Below are 23,310 nucleotides of genomic sequence, written 5' to 3'. Positions count from 1 at the left end.
CCATTTTTATGATCTCTTTGGGATACAGTCTTAGAAGTGATACTGCTGGGTCAAAGGGCATGCACATTTTTGTATTCCTTTGGGCAGAGTTCCAGATTGCTCTCCAGAATGGTTGGATCGGCTCACAGCTCTACCAGCAATGAATTAGTGTTTCAATTCTCCCACATCTTCTCCAACATTTATCATCTTCCTATTTTGTCATGTTAGCCAATCTGATAGGTGTGATGTGGTACCTCAGAGTTGTTTTGATTTGGCTCTCTCTAATCAATAGTGATTTAGAGCATTTTTTTCATATGACTACAGATAGCTTTAATTTTTTCCTCTGAAAACTACCTGTTCATATCCTTTGACCGTTTATCAATTAGGGAATGACTTATATTCTTGTAAATTTGACTCAGTTCTCTATCTATTTTAGAAATGAAGCCTTTATCACAGACACTAGTTGCAAAAATTATTTCTCAGTTTTCCGCTTCCCTCCTAATCTTGATTGCATTGAATTTGTTTGTGCAAAAACTTTTCAATTTAATGTAATCAAAATTATCCATTTTGCACTTTGTAATGTTCTCTATCTCTTGTTTGGTCAAAAAATTTCTCCATTTTCCATAAATCTGACAAATACACTATTCTTTGCTCCCCTAATTTGTTTTTATAAACATATCAATCTTTATACCTAGATCATGTATCCATTTGGACTTTATCCTAGTATAAAGTGTCAGGCATTGGTCTATGCCCAGTATCCACTACACTGTTATCCAGTTTTCCCAGCAATTTTTGTCAAACAGTGAGTTCTTATCCTAGAAACTGGGATCCTTGGGTTTATCAAACAGTAGATTGCTGTATTCATTGACTACTGTGTCTTGAGTACCTAACCTACTCCACTGGTCTACCCTGTTTCTTAGCCAGTACCAAGTGGTTTTGATGATTGCTGTTTCATAATACAATTTGAGGTCTGGTAGCGCTAGGCCACCTTCCCTAGCATTTCTTTTCATTAGTTCCCTTCATATTCTGGACCTTTTGTTATTCCAGATGAATTTTGATATTATTTTTTGTAGCTCTAGAAAATAATTATCTGATGCTTTTATTGTTATGACACTAAATAAATAAATTAATTTAGGTAGAATTGTCATTTTTATTATATTGGTTCAGCCTATCCACCAGCAATTGATGTTTTTCCACTTACTTAGATCTGACTTTATTTGTGCGAAAATGTTTTGTAATTGTGTTCACATAGTCCCTGAGTTTGTTTTGTCAGGTAGATTCCTAGATATTTTATAGCAACATCTCCCATCTTCTCCTCCAACATAGGTTGTTTCTATATTTTGTCATCTTTTTCATTTTATTGGGTGTGAGGTAAAATCCCAGAGCTGTTTTGGTTTTATTTTGGAACAGTCTTTGATGTGGTTTTTAAGAGCTAATAGTTAACTTTCTCATCACTTTCTCACCTTCCAATTCTCTCTCCTTTCCAATCTTTCCTCTGAACATCTACTGAAATTAGCATACCTTAGTAACATCTGACTGTGGACATTTCCTTGATTAAAAGCCTTCAGTGGTTCCCTCTTACCCCTAGGATTAAAATACAAATACCTCATTCAACCTGATTTTTAGAGACTTTAATTTAGGGTCACTTACTACAGGAATTGGAATGAGGCTCCATGAGTTTGAGGAATTAAAAAGCAGATGATCAGTTTTCTTCACATATTTCATTTTCTTCATTTGGTGCCAAATGCCTCCCTTCCCCATCATTTGGTGTCTAGTGAGTGATTACATGGTAAAAGGAGGGAGGGGGGAAAGGAAATACATACATAAGACTAAGGGAAACATTATAGGATTTTCTTTACAGATGAGACTGGAACTCTGTAAGCCTCTAAATCTATGGCCAGATTAGGCTGGTTTAGCAGCTATAAAAATAGCCTCTCAGTTTTCCCCTTTTTGCATAGAAAAAGCTTTTTCTCTCACATATTAGAGATGTGTCTTCTTTTTCAGGGGCTCTGGATGGTGCTTGGTGCTTGATAGGAAGGTTTTACTTACAATCTCTACTTTCAGTTTTATGGTTTGGGGTCTTTGAACTCAGTAATTGTTTGAGGGGGAATAGAGTATCAAACTAGAATGTACCTGATTTATTCAAGAATAACATGGGGCATATTGAGAGTCTTACTAGTATCATGTGTGCTGCAGGATCATCTGGGCCCAAATGTACACTTTATGACATTATTATGGAACCAGGTGTGGGGAGGAGGGATGGACCTTCTTGGCTATTTTAAGAAGTGAAAGCAAAAACTAAGAGACAAGGAATACCTGCCAGTTATTTGGCAAGAGCCTGGATAATGGTTTTGGTTTGCTCTCTCCAAAGAGGAATCAAAGACCTTATAGAAATAATTATGTTTTTTTCTGTCCTAAGATTCTACATGTGAAATGCTAATTCAGATTTCAGAGGGAAGAGGGAATAAACTTCCAGGTGTCAAAATCCTAATAAGAGGGAAAGAATTTTTTTTTTTAATTGCTGTCTAGAGTGGTTAGAACAATTCACATTTCCACCAACACCTCCCATTTTTTGGTAGCTCCTCCAACATGGATTGTTTCTGTCTTTTGTTATCTTTTTCATTTTATTGGGTGTTAGCTGAAATCTCAGAGCTGTTTTGATTTTGTTTTTTGATTGATTTGGAAGTCCTTGATATGATTGTTAATAGTTTGCAATTCTTTTTATAACTTGCTCATGTTGGTTGACTACGTGTTCATTGGAGGAATATCTCTAGGAATTTCATTTATACATTTGTGTTAATTATTGTTTATCAATCCTTTATCAGAGATATTTGATACAAAGATTTTCCTTTATACAAAGATGTTTCCTTTCTCATCCTAGTTACAGTGATTTTGTTTGTGCAAAATTTTCAATTTGATGTAATCAAAATAATCTCTTTTCTTTTATAATCACTATTTCATCTTGTTTGATCAAGAATTCCCCCATTAATCATAGCTATGAAAACAATGTAATCAGATTATATTCTAATTTTTAAAATGATGTGACTTTTAATATTCTGGTCATGTATCCATTTACAGATTCTTGGGTATAGTGTAAATTGTTGGTCTAAATATAATCTGTAGCAAACTGTTGCTTATTCTATTTTATTTAGTCTGTTTCACTGGTTTATATTTCTTTTTTTAACCATTGCTGGAGGAGGCACAAAAATAAAAACAGCCAATATTCTAGGGGTTTACTTTGCAGTGAGGGTGATAAGATATACACAGATGAATATAATACAGTTCAGAATATGAGGTGTGCCTAACAGGTACAAAGTGCTCTGATAAATTCAGGAGAAGCATCACTTCCACTTGGTGAATCAGAAAAAGGCTTCATAGAGGAAGTGTTGGCTAGACCTTGAAGGACAATTCATCCCATTAAGTACAGTGTAGAATATAAGTGGGAGTGGTAGAAGATAAAGTCACTTAATTCAATAGATATTAATAAGCACAACGAGGTGCTAGGCTGTGAGAACTGAATTATAAGGGAAGTTGAGCACTGCCAAATTGATGCTTTTGAACTATGGTGCTGGAGAAGACTTTTGAGAATCCCTTGGAAAACAAGGAGATCAAATCAGCCAATATTTAAAGAAATTAATTCAGACTACTGACAAGAAGGTCAAATACTGAAGCTGAAGATTAGCTACTTTGTCCATATAATAAGAAGACAGGACTCCTTGGAAATGACCTTGATGTTGGGAAAAATTGATAGCAAAAGGAAAAAGGGGTGGCAGAGAATGAGATGAATAGATAGTGTTATGGAAACAACAAACATGAGCTTGGACAGAATTTGGGAGATAGGGGAGGACAAAAGGGCCTGGTGTGCTGTGGTTGGGGGGGGAGGGTGTGTCACAAAAAGTCAGATACAACTGAACGACTGAAGAACAACAGCACTAGGTGCCAGACGCTGAACATACAAGATATATAGCTATATAAATATATATGATAAATAGGAAATAATTAAGAGAGAAAAGGCACTAGAATTAGGAGGAGGTTGGGAAAGACTTCCAGTAGAAGATGGGATTTTATTTGGAACTTGGAGAAAGGTAGGGAAGCTAGTTGGCTGAGATGAAGAGGGAGAACATTCCAGCCATTGAGGACAGCCAGAGAAAATGCCTGGAGTTGTAAAATGGATTTTTGTTCATTAAATAGTAAAGAGGCCAGTGTCACTGGCCTGAATTGTTGTGGTGAAGAATAAAATGTAAGAAGACTGAAAAGGTGTAGTAGGAGTGGGGCAGATTGAAGGCATTAGGTTGTGAAGGGTTTTTAACACCAAACAAAAGATTTTGTATTTGATCCTGGAGGAGACAGAAAGCCAGTAGAGTAGAGGGGTAGAGCCAGTTATTGAGTAGAGGTTATTAATATGATTGGATGTACACTTAGAGAAGATCACTAGAAAGATATGCATGAGATTTCTTTTGTAGTTCTTTGAGTTTTGTACTATAGGGAATATCTTAGTGGACTCTTTGCTATATCTCCATAACAAAGGAAAAATTTTCCTTTTGCTGTTACTTATCATTGTGTGTGCTATAAGTTTAAAAAGATGTATTCTGTTACTGATACATGAGATTCTTGGAAACTTCAGCATTTTCCTATATTTTTCTTTTCTTTACATTTATAGGCTGACTGGATCAGCAGGTTTTGTAACTGATGGACCTGGAAATTATAAATACAAAACAAAATGTACCTGGCTCATTGAAGGACAGTGAGTAACAGCTGTTTTATTTTTATGTGATAAACTTCAGCTTTAGGTTCTATAATTTCCTTTCTGCCAAAGACATAATTTGAATAAATGCTACTGATTGATTGCTTGTATCAGTTTACTGTAGTTGCAGACTTCTCCAGCCATAACTTTAATTAAAAATAGATTTTAAAAAGTTTGCTTTGGACCACTGAGTTTTGTTTTTTTCCTTGCCCCAAATTCCTAATAGATATGACAAAAAAGCCATTAAATTCATTTGTAATATGAATTCTTTTAATTCAGTAACCAAAATGCTGATTTGATTTAATTTTAAAAACAACTAGTCTTTAGTGTGATCTGATATTTTTGGCTAATTTCCATTGCATATTCATGACCTGCTGAAATGAATCTATTTTTATTGGGCCTTAGAAGACGTTGTAGGAAAGATTTTGCCTAAATGTAATTTTTATTAAAGATAAAAGTTTCAGAAGAAATTTTGATCACTAGCTAAACACCAGTGAAATGATGAGAACTCATTGGTATCAATATGTTTTGTGTGTATGAGTGTGTATATGTATATATATGTGTATATGTACATATACACACATATCTATGCAAATATGCATAGATATAAATATATATATATTTTGGGGAGAGCAACTGAATTAATTTTATTTCAGATACTGAAGTTAAGAAACATAATTTTTAAGAATGGTACTTTCAGTTTGTAGATCACTTAAAGTGCTATTTGTTTAATGTTTGCTTATGTCAAAGCATCCTTTTGTGGTTTAACTCAGTGTTTGGTACATTGGGAAATATAGATTTGCCAAGAATTAAAAGAAGAATTATCATCTATGGTATATTATAAAGCCCTGTTTTCTAAAATGAAATAGACTCTGAAGGAAAAGAATAAAAGAAAAGGCAGATTTGAGCTTTTCTTTTTTTAAAAAAAAATTTAAAATATTATTCTATGCAGATTAAATGTTAATTGCTTCATGGCATTTTCTTCTCCTTTGTATATTTTCTTTTACCATCCAGTGAATTAAGGAAGATGTGAAAATTAAAGATTAAGTATTAATGTTGTCTATATGATTGTTTAACAAGCTGCTTAAATGTTATAAAAATATCATTTTTCCATTTTAATGCAGTAAATGAATTTCTCTGTCAGTTAATTTCAGTACAGTTGTATTTTGATTCATTTATGTGAATTTTGCCCCATAAATTTGTTTCTAAGGGGACAGTTTCTAAAAGTGAGAGCAAAACAGAAAATAGAGTGCTTGAAAGATAGGCCTTACTAGAAGGATCACATACTAGAAGGCTAGGCCTCCTTGTTAAGTATTTTGTCTGGCTGGAAAGGAGTGAAATGAAGATGACAGAAATTAGCTCTTGGCACTCCCGGAGTTTCAGTAGACTAGTGAACAGAATTATCAAGAAGTGAGTAAGTGGAGAGGAAGTGAATTTAGTGAGAGGAGAAGATTCATTCTAGATGTTGAGCTGTGAAAGAGGAGTGAAATATTCCCTGAAACACATCAGGAGCCAAAGAGGCTTGTACTTGAACTGGAGTCCACCTGATAAATTCACAAGTTGTTGTTTGAAATCCTCTAGTGAAGGGAGAGCTCCCCATCTCCTGAGGTAGCCCATTTATGCTTTTGCATACCACTGATTGTCAGAAAGTTTTTTCACTCATCAAGCCTAAATCTGCTTTCTTTGCAGCTTCCTCCATGGCTTGGTTCTTATTCCATGGGCAAGCAAAACAAAGCTAATCTGTCTTGCAAATGACACCCTTTCAGATATTTAAAAAAGCACTATCATGTTCCCCTCAAGTCTTCCTACTTCAGGTTAAATATCCCTAGTTTTCAGTCAATCTTCATATATCATTGTCTCTAGTCTCCTCAATATCCTGGATCTTATACAGTTTGTCAATGTCTTTCCTAAAATGAAGTGCCCAGAAAATAGATCTTATGATCTGTTATCACTGATTTTTTTATCATTGAGCTTTATGTTCTTCTTTCTGTTCTTCTTTCTGTTCATTGCTGCTGCTCTGAACTTCAGTTGGACAGTTTACTCAGCCCGTATCAATTTCAATCTGTGCCAGTCATAATTTTGCTTTTGTCTTCTTGTGAAAGGCTTGAGTCCTGATCCTTGTAATGAAGTTTAAGTCACTACAGGTTTCAGACACTCATTTTCTGAATGGAACTTGGTTGGTGTCGGTTACTCAGTAATGTTTGTGCCAGCTGCTGTACTAGATAGTGAGGATAAAAATACACAAATTAGACCTTCCCGGCCCACAAGGAGAGGAACATGATACATTCATAGAAAAGTAAGTACAGAATATATGAAAAATAAATCAAAGTAACTTTTGAAGAGATCTTTGAGTTCTAATGGATGTGGAGGTAATGGGACATAACAGCGCAGGGGTGCAGGGTTGCCATGACAACTTATGCAGAGGCACTGAGGTGGAAGATAAAATATACTCTGCAACCAACAGCAAGAAGGCATGTACATGAAAAGAGTAATCTGTAATGATGTTGGACAAATACGCTGGAGCCACACTGCAGATGGCTCTGAATGCTTTTCTGAAGAAAAGAAAGCATTTGTAGTTTATCTTAGTGGCAAAGAAGAGCCATGGAACAGTGTGTCAAACCCAGATAGAAAATGAGGTCACCTGTATCTAAGGATCTTTGTGGACTTAGAAACCCTTATAGTAACATTATCTATGTTTTATTGTATTTTTAAATTTATTTTGCTAAATAGTTCCCATTACATTTTAATCTGGTTTGCACTGCATGTACTCAGGAATGCTATGGATGCATGCAGCCCTCATCAATGTATTTGACACTGCTACTGTAGAAGCTTCTTGAGCAGAAGAGGAGAGTGACTTGGTCAGGCCTGTACTTTAGATCAGTTTTGCAGCTGTATGGAAGCTGGATTGGGAGAAGGGGGAAACTAGATACAAGGAGACCAAGTAAGAGGCTCCTGCAGTCATCCAGGCAAGGGAGTAATGGAAGAGCCTTATGTAGGGTGGTTGTGTGAATAGAGATATTGATGAGGGAAAAATCAACAAACCTTGGTAACTAATCGAATTATGGGAGTGAGGGTGAGTGAAGAACTGAGAGATCTAGATTGCAAACCTGAGTGACTGCAAGAATAGTGAAACTCTTGACAGAAATAGAGAAAAAGTTAACTGAATATGTAGGATCGGGAGAGGGAAGACAATGAGTTCTGTTTTAAATCTATTGAAGTTGTGATTCCTGGAGGATTTTCCAGGTGGATATGTCCAGCAAACAATGGAAGATGTGAGAATGGAGCTCAGGGAGAGAAATAAGGGCTGGCAATATAGACTGGAGCAGTCTATATAGAGATAAGAAAGAAAACACACACCAGAACCTTGGATTTATACCTAGGAATGATGTACCATACATGATGATCCTTCTGAAGCAGATCTGTTAAACAGGTAGGGAGAAAACCAAGAGAGGTGATCTCCAAAGCCCTGGGAGAAGATAATGTTATTCAGAAGGAGAGAATGGTTAGCAGGTCAGATCCTGCAGAGAATTCTGTAAGAATGAAGACTGAGAAAATGGCATTGGATTAAAGAATAAGACATCATTGGTGACCTTGGAGAATGCAGTTTTACTTAGTGGTGGGGAAGGAAATCATTGTAAAGCAACATTTATTCCACATGTCAGCATAGCTTCAAATTTTCAGCACAAATATCTGAACAATTATCTTTGAGGTAATTGACACTTTTTAGTCTCAGGTTTATTAGGAAAGTTGTCTTAAGTGTACGTTTTACTTTACTGCTTTATTGCAAGAATTATAAAAGTAGCTCGTTTTGTAGTTTATCAAGTAAATATTGTCATTTTGTCATAAAATATTTTTTTATATTTCTAAGAGTTCAACAAAAATTTATAAAGTGCCTATTCCAAAACTTCCTAGAAATGTATTCCAAATTGGTTAAAACTCTGAAGGAAAAATAAAAAATAAAACTCAAGATCAATATTATGTTTGTGCAGGACAGATTTTTAATGCCACAAATATTAGGTTTATTTTAAAATTAGACATTTTGGTTATTTACATATGAAGCAAGCATACATTTTAGTAACAATATCCTTGATTATAATTAATTCTTTTTTTTTTTTTAAAGGCCAAATAGAATACTGCGCCTTCGTTTCAGTCATTTTGCTACAGAGTGTAGTTGGGACCATCTATATGTTTATGATGGGGACTCCATTTATGCCCCACTCGTTGCTGCCTTTAGGTAAGTTCAAATTAAATTAAATAGTAATTATTTGTTAATTTACTTCCTGAGTTCCAACTTATCACTTGTTTGTATTCTTGAAAAACTGGCTTTATTCTAGCCAGAAATTGACTGATCTGTTGATAAGATATGTTCCAGGAGACAGAGCACTGGCCTGGGTTAGTTAAAAAGACTTTGTTTTAACTTCTGGCACTGTCACCTACAAGCTGTGTAACACTGGCCAAGTCACTTAGCTTTTCATCTTTAGGTTCCTTGGGTGTAGAGTGGAAATGGCTACTCTGCCTTTCTCATAGGTGTGCATATGGTTTTCTTTATAGTGTTGGCTACCAGGAACAAAGAAGTTCTATGAAGGAGTTTTGAAGGTTATGAAATTTCACATGCTTTATAAATGCAAGGTGATTTTATTGTTAAGTAACTTTGTGTTTGAGGTTCCCTAAACAATAAGTACCTGTTTAGATGAACTTTCACTTTATTCATTGGCCTGGTCTCCAAACCATGCATTCTTTTCTCTGGCTGCTATCCTCATTTCCCTCCAACTGGAATTTTAGTCGTCTGGCTCTGATAGGTGAACTTTCTTGTATTCTGTTATGGGGATCTGATTTTTACTAAGTGTCTTACTATGTGCAATTCACTTAACCTGCTGAGTCTAAGTTTCCTCATGTGTAAAATGGAAATGATAATATCTGTAGTACTTACTTCACAAAGCTATTATGAAGGTGAAATGAGATAATGTATATATAAAATGGTTTGAAAATAAGTACCTTAATGTCAGCTATTATTATTAGTTTAGTATCGTCTTCTCTGTATGACACTCCTTCCTTTAGGTCTCCCTCTTCCTTCTGTTTAAAGGGAAAAGATTGAATTTGATGATCACTAACTAAAGTTCTTTCATCTCTATCATTCTAGGATTCTATTAGTACATGATAAATTACAATGCAAGATTTGTGCAAACGGTTTAAGACAGTAATTGTAAGCAAGTAAGAGTTCTTTTTCAAAACTTCGTATTTCTTCCAAAGCATGCAGGTCCTTTAAAAGAATGAATGTTAAATGAATGAGTGAATGAATACATGATTAATTGTAAAATTAATGTTATAAATTAAGTTCTATAGGAATTTGGTGGGGGGAGAGATGAATTTGCTGGAGTGATTGTGGATTGCTTTAAGGAATGGGAAAGATTTGAAGAATGGATAGCGTTTTTGAATGGTAGACAATGAAGGCAGAAGTAGTTTGATTCAAAGTGTAGATGCAAGAAGAGGTGTGATTGGAGTTCTGTATTAAATGTTTGTTGCATTCCATATAAGAATAGTGGGAGATATGGTTGGAAATGTTAGTTGTAAGCAGCTTTCATATCCAAAGTAAGGAGGAAGAGCTATTTAAAGTTTTTGAGCAGGTGAGTGGTGCAATCAAAGTTATTGTTTAGAAAAAAAATAATGTAATTCATAGGCCTATCATCTGGGTACTTACCTAATGCCATAGTCTTCAGTGTGCTGATAGAGGAAGTAGAAATGTCATTAAAGAGAATGAAGGTGAGAAAGGCAGCTGTTGGAATGATAGAGTTTTTTTAAGGATGGGAGGTGTCCATGGGCATGTTTGTCAGCAGCAGAAGGAATCAGTAGATAGGGTGTGATGGAAGATAAGAGACAGTGTGAGAATAATAGTAGGCTAAGTCTCCTAGAAAAGATGGAAAGGGATGGAATCAAAAGTATATGCCATGTAGAAGGATTGACCTTCACAAGTAGAAAGGCCACCATTTGAGGTAGAGCTAAAGGAAGAGATAATGGGGGATATGAGTATTGTGAAATGAGGAAGAGGAGAGAAGAGGAAGCTCTCTGGTGAATGGCCTCATTTTTTTATTGAACTATGAGATGAACTGAAGATGATAAACAGATGGTGAAGGCTGGTGATGTCTTAGGCTTGAGACAAATAAAATTTTGGAATAACTGATGTAGAGAGTAAAGTAGGGAATTAATTAGGTAGCAGTAGTAGAATGGTTGTCTTGCTACAGGGAGGGCTTACTTAAGATTAGATTTAAAAATGTGTAGTGGACCAAATCAGCAGTTTGGAGATTTCCTTCAACTTTGTTTAATATCATGTATAGTGATCAAGAAGCAGTTAGGAATAATTCAGGGTTGGGGGTTGACAAGTTGCAATTAGTAAGGAAAAGTGGGCTAGGGATTTAAGACTAAACAATATTGTAGAGTAGAGATGCCAAACTCCTGCTGAATTAAGAAATGTTTAACAAAAGAAGTTAAAATGCTATTTTATGTTGATAGTATTAATTTGTGGGTTTTCTGAATCAATACGTTGCCTCAGGTTTCTATTTGAGATTGATACCACTGGTACAGAGTTCAATTGGTTCACCAAGGAGTGGAGATAGAGAAGGAAAGAGTATAGCCAGTACAAGAATATGAAGGGATAGAGGGAGTGTAGGTCATTGACAAAGAACAGGATTAGGACTTGTAAGGCATAGGAAAAGATAAGATGATAAGAAACTGATCAGATAAAATAATTTTAGAATAGATAAATATGGAAGTGGATCAGTTGTGGGTGAGGACAAGATTAAAGGCACTGTTGCCTTTGTCCATTAGTGCTAGAAGTAGTCATGACCCAAGATATCGTATTGAATAAACAAAGGGAAAAATGCAAGCCAAAGTAAATTGGGGATTACCTGGAGCAGTGAATCATGAAGCCATACATAGAATTGTGTTTGATGAGGACAATACAGTAATTACATATGTTGCATATATAATCAACTCTGGGCGAGTTGTCTAAAACCTTCCTAGTATACCTTCTTTCATCAGCAATCTCAAGATAGCATTTTACCATGCTCCAGTGACATTTCACAGGTATAGGGAAAACATTTGGCATAGCTATTATGTAAGGTATGGAATTATAGCAGAGAAAGTATGTTGTGGTCAAGACTTGGATAGCTATGTAGCTTTTGCAACTGGGAAAACTTAAAAGCAGAAGAATTGTTTTACCTACCAAGTTTAAGGGAAGGAAAAAATGACGATAAACCTTTAACTTTTAAAAGTGGAATCCATCATTCCACCTCTCCCCCCTCCCCCAACAAATGATTTCAAGGAATAATACTAACTGGGTTCTGATGTTGACTCTTTTTTTTTTTAATTTATTTAACTTTTAACATTCATTTTCACAAAATTTTGGGTTCCAAATTTTCTCCCCTTTTGTCCCCTCCCCCCACCCCAAAACACCGAGCGTTCTAATTGCCCCTGTCTGCCAATCCGCCCTGCCTCCCTCCCCACCCCTTCCCTTTGGAAGGCAAGCAATTCAATATAGGCCAAATCTGTGTAGTTTTGCAAATGACTTCCATAATAGTAGTGTTGTGTAAGAACTAATTATATTTCCCTCCATCCTATCCTGTCCCCCATTACTTCTGTTCTCTCTTTTGATCCTGTCCCTCCCCATGAGTGTTGACCTCAAATTGCTCCCTCCTCCCCATGCTCTCCCTTCCATCATCACCCCCCCCCCCCCCGCTTATCCCCTTATCCCCCACTTTCCTGTATTGTAAGATAGGTTTTCATACCAAAATGACTGTGCATTTTATTCCTTCCTTTAGTGGAATGTGATGAGAGTAGACTTCATGTTTTTCTCTTACCTCCCCTCTTTATCCCTCCACTAATAAGTCTTTTGCTTGCCTCTTTTATGAGAGATATTTTGCCCCATTCCATTTCTCCCTTTCTCCTCCCAACATATTTCTCTCTCACTGCTTGATTTCATTTTTTTAAGATATGATCCCATCCTCTTCAATTCACTCTGTGCTCTCTGTCTCTATGTGTGTGTGCATGTGCGTGTGCATGTGTGTGTGTGTAATCCCACCCAGTACCCAGATACTGAATAGTTTCAAGAGTTACAAATATTGTCTTTCCATGTAGGAATGTAAACAGTTCAACTTTAGTAAAGTCACTTATGACTTCTCTTTGCTATTTACTTTTTCATGCTTCTCTTCATTCTTGTGTTTGAAAGTCAAATTTTCTTTTCAGCTCTGGTCTTTTCATCAAGAATGCTTGAAAGTTCTCTATTTCATTGAAAGACCAATTTTTCCCCTGAAGTATTGTACTCAGTTTTGCTGGGTAGGTGATTCTTGGTTTTAGTCCTAGTTCCTTTGACTTCTGGAATATTCTATTCCACACCCTTCGATCCCTTAATGTGGAAGCTGCTAGATCTTGTGTTATCCTGATTGTATTTCCACAATACTTGAATTGTTTCTTTCTAGCTGCTTGCAATATTTTCTCCTTGACCTGGGAACTCTGGAATTTGGCCACAATGTTCCTAGGAGTTTCTCTTTTTGGATCTCTTTCAAGTGGTGATCTGTGGATTCCTTGAATACTTATTTTGCCCTCTGGTTCTAGAATCTCAGGGCAGTTTTCCTTGATAATTTCATGAAAGATGATGTCTAGGCTCTTTTTTTGATCATGGTTTTCAGGTAGTCCCATAATTTTTAAATTGTCTCTCCTGGATCTATTCTCCAGGTCAGTTGTTTTTCCAATGAGATATTTCACATTATCTTCCATTTTTTCATTCTTTTGGTTTTGTTTTGTGATTTCTTGGTTTCTTATAAAGTCATTAGCCTCCATCTGTTCCATTCTAATTTTGAAAGAACTATTTTCTTCAGTGAGCTTTTGAATCTCCTTTTCCATTTGACTAATTCTGCTTTTGAAAGCATTCTTCTCCTCATTGGCTTTTTGAACCTCTTTTGCCAATTGAGTTAGCCTGTTTTTCAAGGTGTTATTTTCTTCAGCATTTTTTTGGGTCTCCTTTAGCAGGGTGCTGACCTGCTGTTCATGCTTTTCTTGCATGTCTCTCATTTCTCTTCCCAGCTTTTCCTCCACCTCTCTAAGTTGATTTTCAAAATCCTTTTTGAGCTCTTCCATGGCCTGAGCCCACAGAATATTTAGTCTGGATGTTTGGGATACAGAGGCCTTGACTTCTATGTCTTTGCCTGATGGTAAGCATTGTTCTTCCTCATCTGAAGGGAAGGGAGGAAATGCCTGTTCACCAAGAAAGTAACCTTCTATAGTCTTATTTCTTTTCCCTTTTCTGGGCATTTTCCCAGCTAGTGACTTGACCTCTGAATATTCTCCTGACACCCACCTTGCCTCCTCCCAGCCAGGGCTTGGGGTCTGAGGCTCAAATGCTGCTTCTCAGCCTCAGGGCTTTTGGTGGGGGCAGGGCTGCTGTTTAGTGTGAGATTAAGTTTAGGTGCTCAGGTCAGGGCAGGGCCACCTCTCAGGCTCCATTCCCTCAGGGGGTTTATGTGGAGACCTTCAACAATGGATCCAGGGTCCTGCCTGCTTGGGGAGCCCCGGTCCGCCCCCGCCTCTGCTGCCGCCTCCCGAGGGGTCCCGATCCATGTGGGCACCCCACTCCCCTCTCGACCCACCAAAGAGACCCTCTCACCGACCCCCATCACCTGTGGGTGGAGGGACCCACACAGCCGCTGGAGATTCCGTCCCCGAAGCCCGCTTGGATCTGCTCCCTTCGGCGCTGCACGGTGCTGAGGCAGGGCTGGGCTCTGCTCCGGGTCTGGGGCACGAGGGACCTTTTGCGAGAGGTTTTCAGGCTCTCTGAAGCAGAAATCTCGTCCGCTCCATTCTGTGGCTTCTGTTGCTCCAGAATTCACCGGTGGTTCTTTTCTCTACAGGTATTTTATGGGCAGTAGGTTCGGAGGTAGCATATGTGCGTCTTTCTACTCCGCCATCTTGGCTCCGCCCCCCTGTTGACTCTTAACTGTTCTTTAGAGGAGGCAGATCAGGGTCATCAACAGAGTCATCAAAGAGAAAGACTATATTTGACTATGAAAACATCATGAACCTATTTTAGTATATTTGGGGGTCAGGTGTTAAGGTTAATTTTAATAATGGGCAATCAGCTCTGATAGGTTAGCAGTTAATGAGAAGAATGAATATTCTAATCAGAGGTGAACCTGTTCTAGTAGGGGGTTGGGGAAATTTTGATTATGTCATTTCCTTCCAGACCACCCCCAGCCTTGGGCATCCAAAGAATCTACTACCACCCAAGCCTGAGCAGAACATAATCGGCTGGGAATTCACCTTAGAATAAATTCTTTATAAGCTTCTCCGTTTGGGTGGGGCAACAACTTTACCTAGATAAGATGGTCTAGAAGGGTTAAATTTTGGGGCAAGGACAGAGATTTCCTTAAAAAAGAAATAACCCTGAATCTCCCCAATAATTGGTTATTTGATAATCATTTCTCTCATCAGGACAGGTCTTTTCATCAGGAATGCTTAAAAGTCTTCTAATTCATTAAATATCCATTTTTTCTTCCTCAAAGATTATACTCAATTTTGCTGGGTAAGTTATTCTTGGTTATAAACCCAGCTCCTTTGCCTTCTGGGATATCTTATTCCAAGACCTCTACTTGTTTAATGTGGGAGCTGTTAAATTTTATGTGATCCTAAATGTGGCTCCATGATATTTGAATTGTTTCTTTCTGGCTGTTTACAGTATTTTCTCCTTGACCTGAGAGCTCTGGAATTTGGCTGTAATATTCCTGGGAGTTTTCATTTGGGAGTCTTCATTTCAGGAGGTGATCAGTGGATTTTTTCAGTTTCTCTGGCTCTGGGATTTTGGGACATTTTTCCTTGATAATTTCTTGAAGTGTTATGTCTAGGCTCCTTTTTTGATCATGGCTTTCAGATAGTTGAAAAATTTTTAAATTATCTCTCCTCGTTTTATTTTCCAGGTTAGTTGTTTTTCTAATGAAAAACATGTTTTTTCATGTTTTCATTTCATTTTTCATGTTTTATTGTATTTTTTTATTCTTTTGATTTTGTTTTATTGTTACTTGATGTCTCATGGAGGCATTAGCTTCCAGTTGCCCAATTCTAATTTTTAAGGAGTTATTTTCTTTAATGAGCTTTTGTACATCCTTTTCCATTTGGCCAGTTCTGTTTTTTAATGTTATTTTCAATATTTTTTGGTGCCTCTTTTATTAAGTTGTTGATTCTTTTTTCATAATTTTCTGTATCTCTAATTTCTTTTCCCAGTTTTTTCTTCTACTTTTCTTATCTGATATTTAAAATTCTTTTTGAGCTCTTCCAGGAATTCTTGTTGGGCTTCTTTATATTCAGTTCACATTTTTCTTTGAAGTTTTACTTACAGCTGTTTTGACAAAGTTGTCTTCTGAGTTTATGTTTTAATCTTCCCTGTCACCGTAGTGGTCAGGTTTATTTTATTTTATTTTATTTGTTGTTGTTCGCTCATTTTCCTAGCCTATTTCTTAAATTTTTAGCTTTATGTTAAAGTTGTGCTCTGCTCCTGGGGTGGAAGGGGCACTGTCCTAAACTTCAGGGTTTTGTGTGTTGCTATTTTCAGAGCTAGTTATGGGGGGGTCTATAGGTTTTCATTTCTTCTAAGGTTGTATGATTTGTAGAGGTCTGGTCACTGATCTCCTGGCATGTCTTCTGATCTTTACCCAGGAGGGGACCTTGTTCCCTTGTAGCTACAAGTGCTAAGACTCCTCTTGTCTCTGGAACTGTGACCAAGTCTCCTGCTCTCTTGCACTCACAAGTGCTAGTGCTTCTTTCTTCCTTAGAACTGAGACCAGGTCTCCCACTCCCTTGAAGGTGATCACAAACACTTTTCTTTGCTTGTTACCAGGGTCTCTGTTCCCCTTTGGCAACAATCCCCTATAGGCAATGCAACAGGGTCCTGAACCCAGCACCAGCAAAGGGTCCCCTGTAATCTTTTTCTGACCAGTTGTCTAATCCCCTTACTATCTGTGGACTGAGAGCTACCAGCTACTTCCAAGGGCTGATGCTGACACTATGGCATGGCCTGCACTGTGCTCCAGGTCATCTACTACCCTGATGAGACAGACCTCTCATACTGTCCTCCTAAATTGTCTTGGGCTGGAAAATTTTATTTCAACTGACTTTTTTTTTTCTTTTTTTTTTTTATTTTATTTTTGTAATGTTTAACAATCACTGCCATACAATTGCGATTTTATCCCTCCCCACCTACTCCCCACTACCCCCCTCCCTCCCCATGACTGCATACAATTCTGTATAGATTCTACATATACTTTCCTATTGAGTATATTTTCACTATAGTCATGCTATGTAGTCAGACTAAGATAAATGAAAGAAATCGTATAACAAATCAGAACATGATACACAAACACATACACATACACAAACATGATCTGCTACAATGTGTGAGTGACTTCCATATTTCTCTCTCTGAGTGTGGCAGGCATTTTGCCTTGAGATCCTCAACTGACTTTTTGTTGATTCTACCTCTCCAGAATTTGATCTGAGGTGTTATCTTAAATTTATATGGAGGGAATTTGGGAGAGTTCATATTAGTTCCTGCTCCTACGCTGCAATCTTGGTTCTACCCTGCCTCTGTAGATTTTTAATACTTTTTCTTGCCATTATGTCAGTGATTTACTAATAGGGGGAGGGATAGCGAGATGAATGGGCTTTTTGGATGCCCTCTTTGTCCTTAATAAGTTTCAATTTGATGCCTATGTCAAGTTACTGCAGAGTATGAGTCAGAAATGATCCAGGCATGGGGGTGAACTTGTGGGTTAAATTAGGGGAACTCTTCTAGGGGAAGAGTATCAGAATATTAAATAGAGAAGAGAATATTCCTTATCAGTGATGAAGAAGAATGATCTTGAATAAGGATTGATTTTTGGCTTTCTAACAACCCTGAAAATATAATTCTATTGTTTTTATTCCATTTTGGGGAAAGATAATTCCCAAGTGTTTTTAACTCTTGTGGTATAGTACTTAATCCTGTCAGAGAATAGTGATGTTCATGTAAACAGATTGAGATCAGTAGGTCTCACTTATTTTCTTGTCATTTCTCCATTCTTTTTTTTTTTAAGGTTTTATTAATGTGTTTTGTTTTTACACTTACGGATCACTCCCACTGTGTGAGAGGTCTCTTATTATAAATTAAATCAGTCAAATAAAATTAATAACACAGTGACTTCATGAGAAAGTACACACAACATTCCGCATCTGTATTCCCTTACCTCGTTTAAAAAAAAAATAACAAAATTATTTTTTTCTCTCCTGCCCCCTCCCCCATTTACAAAAAAGAAAAAAGTTCTTTGCAACAATTATATAGAGTTGAGGAAAACAAATTTTCTTAATGACTGTATTCAGAAACATATTTGTCTCATTTTGCTGTCATAGATAACGTCTTCATTTGTCCTCTTGAATCATGAATGATCATTTTAATAATCATGGTTCTTATAACTTTCAAAATTGTTTTTACAGTATTGTTATTACATAAAGTGTTCTTCTAGGGTTTTAAGAAAGTTATCAAAATTCTTCATTTTAGCAGTTTTGATATTTTAGGATAAAATGTCTTTCTACTTCCTACTTTACTCTGCGTCGGTTTATATAGATGTTTCTGTGTCTTTAAAAAATCATCTATATCCTTATTACTTAAAGCACAATAGTATTCCATCATATTCATATATCACAACTTATTCAGCCTTTCCTCTATTGATGATCATCCACTTAATTTCCAGTTTTTTCCATCCTTTTGAATTTTCCGACTGATCTGTTCTTCTGTCTTTCATGCTGCCTACTTAAGAGCTTTATGTTCTTTGAATAACAGCTCCTCCCTTGTTAGAAGTGATGATCTGGTCCGGTTCCTTCCTGAAAAAGAATCCCTTCTACAATCTTTCCAAAAAATGGGCATCTCTCCTTTACCTGAAGACCTCCCATGAGGAGTTTTAGCTACCATCATGTCATCTCTAAACAGGGATACCTTTTTTCTCCTCTTTACTAGTATTTATACCTTTAATTCCATGCTTTTCTTTTATTGCTATAACTAGTATTTTTAGAATTATGTCAAAAAGCAATGGAGAGAGGGAGCATTCTAACTTTACCCTTTTTAGTATTGAGAAAATGTCTGGTGTTTTTCCATTGCAAAAAATGTTAATATGGTTTTGATAAATGTTTTTGATAATTTTAAGTGAATATTTAGGAAGGAAGTAGTGATCTAAAGAAGTAGAATGGCTTTATCAAGAAAGTTCCTACCAGGACAATCTCATTTCTGTTTTTGACATAGTTATTAGGGTGGTAGAATAGGAGAATGCTTTAATGATGATTTACTTAAATTTTACCAAAGCACTTAACAAAGTCTTTCATGCTTTTGGGGGGGGGATGTGTGTGGAAGAAGTGGGGTGTGGGACGGGGTAGATAGATGTGGGCTAGATAATACTTTTGGGCAAATTCAGAACTAATTGGTTAGTACGATCCAAAGACTAGACAACTTTAACTTTGAAGGTTGTCACTAGTGGTGTGCCATAACTATCTATGCCTGGCCTTTTGCTGTGTTAATATTTTTAGGTTAGTTTATGGCTTGATTAAGGCCTCAAAGTTACATTTATCATATTTGTAGAAGACACAGAGTTATGAGTGGCTGATTCAGGATCCCAGATTTCAGGCTAGAATATTTCATTGAGTCTAATAAAATGAAATACGTAGCAAATAAAGCAAACTCTTGCAACTGGGTTCAGGAAATCAGCTTCACAAACAAAAGATGGGGAAGATGTGGAAAGATAGTTTTTTTTACTTTAAAAAGGATCCTAGCTTTTCAGTGCAGACCAAGTTTAGTATGAGATAACAGTGAGATTTGACATTCAAAAAAGCTAATGATATCTTGGGCTACATTGAGAGGCATAGTGTCCAAAATTTGGATGATGTTACTCCCAAAGTACTCTTTGTTGAATAGATGCACAACACTTTTGGAGACATGTAATAGTGAGGCCTGTATTCTAAACCTCTGTTCCTTGGACCTCTAGAACTTGCATTTTGCTGGAATAGACTTGGAGGACTCTGGATTATGTCCAAACTGATATTACTTTTAGGGGTTTAATAGGCTTTTGGGGATGAGCTTATTTCTCTTAGAAAATTTCTCCGACTTCCTAAAGAATTTTGGAAACATAACCTACTTTTAATATGGACTCTATTTGTAGTCTTTTTTTTTTCTTTAAAAAGAGTTTTATTTTTGCCCTTTTTTTAATGTCACTAACTCTTTCTAATTTATTGCCTCCTTTAATGAAAAAATGCCAAGAGTTAAGTGAACCCTAGGATAAAACTGCAGAAGAAGAGGATAATTCTGTAATCATTCCAAAGTAAGATTCACAAAAAGTCAGAGGATTGGCCAGAAAGACTCCTGGAATGTGAATGGAAGGTCTACTAAAATGATTGAAGAAAGACATAAAGAGTATAATTAGGACTATTGAGGAAAGAGTTTGGAATGAGAATAAATAGCCTAGAATAGATGCTGGAAACCTTTACCAAAACAATAAATATCCTTTAAATGTATGTGTGTGTATGTGCGTGTGTGTGTGTGTATAAAATATGCATGTATATATACATACATATATACACATACATATATGTAAATCATATAAGAACATGTATGAATATGAAAGAGAATTTAAAAATTATACCAATAAATGTTAGCAGTCAAAAAAATGAAAAATTGGGAGAACTGGTGAGTGGTCAGACAATCACCCAGCATTTATTAGTTGCCTGCTCTGTGCTAAAGGATACAATTAAGGGCAAAAGACAGTCCCTATTCTCAAAGAATTCAGTCTAAGGGGTAGACAGCATGCGGTTTTATACAAACAGGATATATAAAAGGGGAAGCTGGAGATAATCTCAGAGGAAAGCCTATAGTAAGTACTCAGAAAGGCTTCTTGAGGGACATGAGACCTTAACTAAGACTTGAAGGAAGGTAGGGAGACCAGGAGGTAGAGATGAAGGAGACTGTTTCAGGCATGAGGGACAGTCAGTGAAAATTCATGGAGCTGGGTAATTAGTCATGTTTGAGGAACAGGAAGTAGGTGAGTGTCATTGAAGTACAGAGTACTTGGGGGAAGAGGAGTATGAAGTGGAGGAAGAAAGGAGTCAAATTATGAAGGGCTCTAAAAGCCAAATTTCTGTTTGTTTCTGATTTTATATTTGATCCTGGAAGTAATATGGAGTCACTGGAGTTATTTGAATAGTGGGGACATGTCCAGATTTGTACTTTAGGATGATCAGTTTAACTGAGTGGAGGATGAACTAGTGTGGACAAGAGTCTTAAGGCAGGCAGATCTACCAGCAGTCTATTGCAGTAGTCCAGGTATGAAGTGATGAAGACCTGTACCAGGGGAATGGCAGTGTCACAGGAGAGAAGGGGCCATATGAGAGATGTTGTGAAGCTAGGAATGACAGTGCTTGGCAACTGATTAGATACGGGGGAGGGAGTGATGAGAGAGCGAGGAGCCATGGACAACACTCAGACTATGAGCCTGGAGGACTGGAAGGATAGTGTTACCTTGGCTAGTAATAGGGAACTTCAGAAGGGGGGAGGGTCTGTGAGAAAGATGAGTTCGGTTTTGGACATATTCAATTTAAGATGTCTATGAGATATCCAGTTTGAGCTGTCCGATAGGCAATTGTGGGTACAGGCCTGGAGCTCAAGTGAGAGATTAGGGATGGACAAATAGATCTGAGAAATATCTGAATAAAAACAATAGTTGCATCCATGAGTGTCGATGACATCAGCGAATGAAATAATAAAGTAGGGGAGGAGAAGAAGGCCCAGGGCAGAGCCTTGTGGGACACCAGTGGTTAATATGTGTAGCCTTGAAGAGGATCCAACAAAGAAGTCTGAGAAGAACAATGAGACCTGGAGGGAGAGAACTAGAAGGCAGTGTAATGGAAACATAAAAGAAAATCATGGAGAAGAGGATGAGCAATAGCCCATTGCAAAGAAGAACCATCTTAGTCTTTGAGACATTGTGGCTCTTCATTTCTTTTGTCATGATCTTGAGTCCTATGAGAACCTCATTGTTCAATACCTTTTAGATTGTCACCTGGAGAAAACTTCATTGATAGAATTATTGTCACTGGAATCATATGAGAAGTATTCTTTCTCTGCCTCACACATTGCAATTTTTGCATTTATTTCGTGAAATTCAGTATCTAACAGTTCACCATTTGGTGAGTTGGAGAGGATATTTCTTATCAGTTTTAAAATCTGTTCATTGGAGAGTCTGTTGAATATTTTATCAGTAAGGACCCAAGCAAAGCTATATTATTATGACAACTAAACTACAAATTTTGAAAATCTGAAAACCAGAAAAATAAAAGCATTAGTAAAAATTGAATGTTATATGCAAAACCAAAATTTTATTTTACCCTAAATATATTATTCACAAGGTTTTGTGAACTTTTGATAAATTCTACTAATGCTCCAAAAGGAAAAGATTAATGTAGTCAAAGAAATGACAATAGAAATAAACACAGGAGCTTGTCCTGTTACTAAAATATAGGGTATTTAATCATATGTTGGTCCTTATAGGTAGAATGCTGTTTTATTTCTTTTGTTATTTGAAAAGTCTTTAGAGTACTAAAGAATGTTGATTTTCAAGATATGGAAAAAGTCATGAAGTATAGAGTAAAAAGTGTCTAAAATATTTTTGCTTCCATTGATTTACTTAGTCCTTCTTGCATTAAAAAAACAAAGCTGTTCATTATAGAGATTTACAGATTCACATATACATTCCTTTTTGGTTTGCATATAGAAATATTTCTTTAAAATGTAAAAAGATGAACAATTTTTAAAAGAGATAAATTGTTATAAACCACTCAAAAATATGCCACTTAATATTATTTTAATAGATGCAAATTAAAACAACTTTAAGGGACTACCTTACTCACCAAATTAGCTAAAATAATTAAAAGCAATGGAAACCAGTGTTGTTGGGATTATAATTAAAGAAGTAGAATTTATTAGATAACTTGTCTTGCTAAATGCTGTATAGGACCATTGTGCCAGATATAATAGAACCTCTATAAGTAGCTACTATATTCATTTAGTTATCTTTTTTCTTTTGGTCTGGATTTCTGATTTTGTTGGTGTAGGGAAATTCCTAACATTGCAGATCAGCTATTCTGCAGTTTTGAGTCTTAGAGCATTTTCTTCAATACTGAGAGGAGAATGTGACTTTACTGGATTTTATAGCCAGTATTAGTCAGAATCTTTCTGATTCTTGGGCTTAGTTTCTAGTCACTAAGCCAAGCTACCTCTCTGATAGATTTCTGTGGAGAAGTGTATTTTCTTTTCATTTCCTAATGTTATTGGTTGTTGTGCTATGCCTCTAGAGAAGCAGTTTAGTCTAGAGGAAAGCACACTAGGCTGACTTTATGTCCAAAAGTTGGGTCTTGAATCACACTTCCTACACTTAATAGTTTTGTGATTGTGTTACACAAGTATACTCTACTTTGAATTTCTAGGTCTTTTTCCCCCTCTGTCAGACAGAATTGGAAAAATGCCATTTATCAGG

General features: G+C 36.6%; 1 protein-coding gene across 3 annotated transcripts in view; it reads left to right on the top strand.

Moving 5' to 3' along the window:
* ATRN (attractin) overlaps nt 1–23,310 on the top strand; it is a 244,387-nt gene that overhangs the window by 22,636 nt on the left and 198,441 nt on the right. For all 3 annotated transcript variants that reach the window (XM_072619903.1, XM_072619904.1, XM_072619905.1), the window contains exons 2-3: nt 4,640–4,723; nt 8,844–8,957. In XM_072619903.1, the coding sequence (XP_072476004.1) occupies nt 4,640–4,723; nt 8,844–8,957 (198 nt within the window). The remainder of the gene's footprint in view (nt 1–4,639; nt 4,724–8,843; nt 8,958–23,310) is intronic.

This window comes from Notamacropus eugenii, chromosome 6, assembly GCF_028372415.1.
Source record: "Notamacropus eugenii isolate mMacEug1 chromosome 6, mMacEug1.pri_v2, whole genome shotgun sequence".
NCBI classification, from domain to species: Eukaryota; Metazoa; Chordata; class Mammalia; order Diprotodontia; family Macropodidae; genus Notamacropus; species Notamacropus eugenii.
Note: the sequence above shows the minus strand (reverse complement) of the source record. Positions and strands in the feature narration are given on the sequence as shown.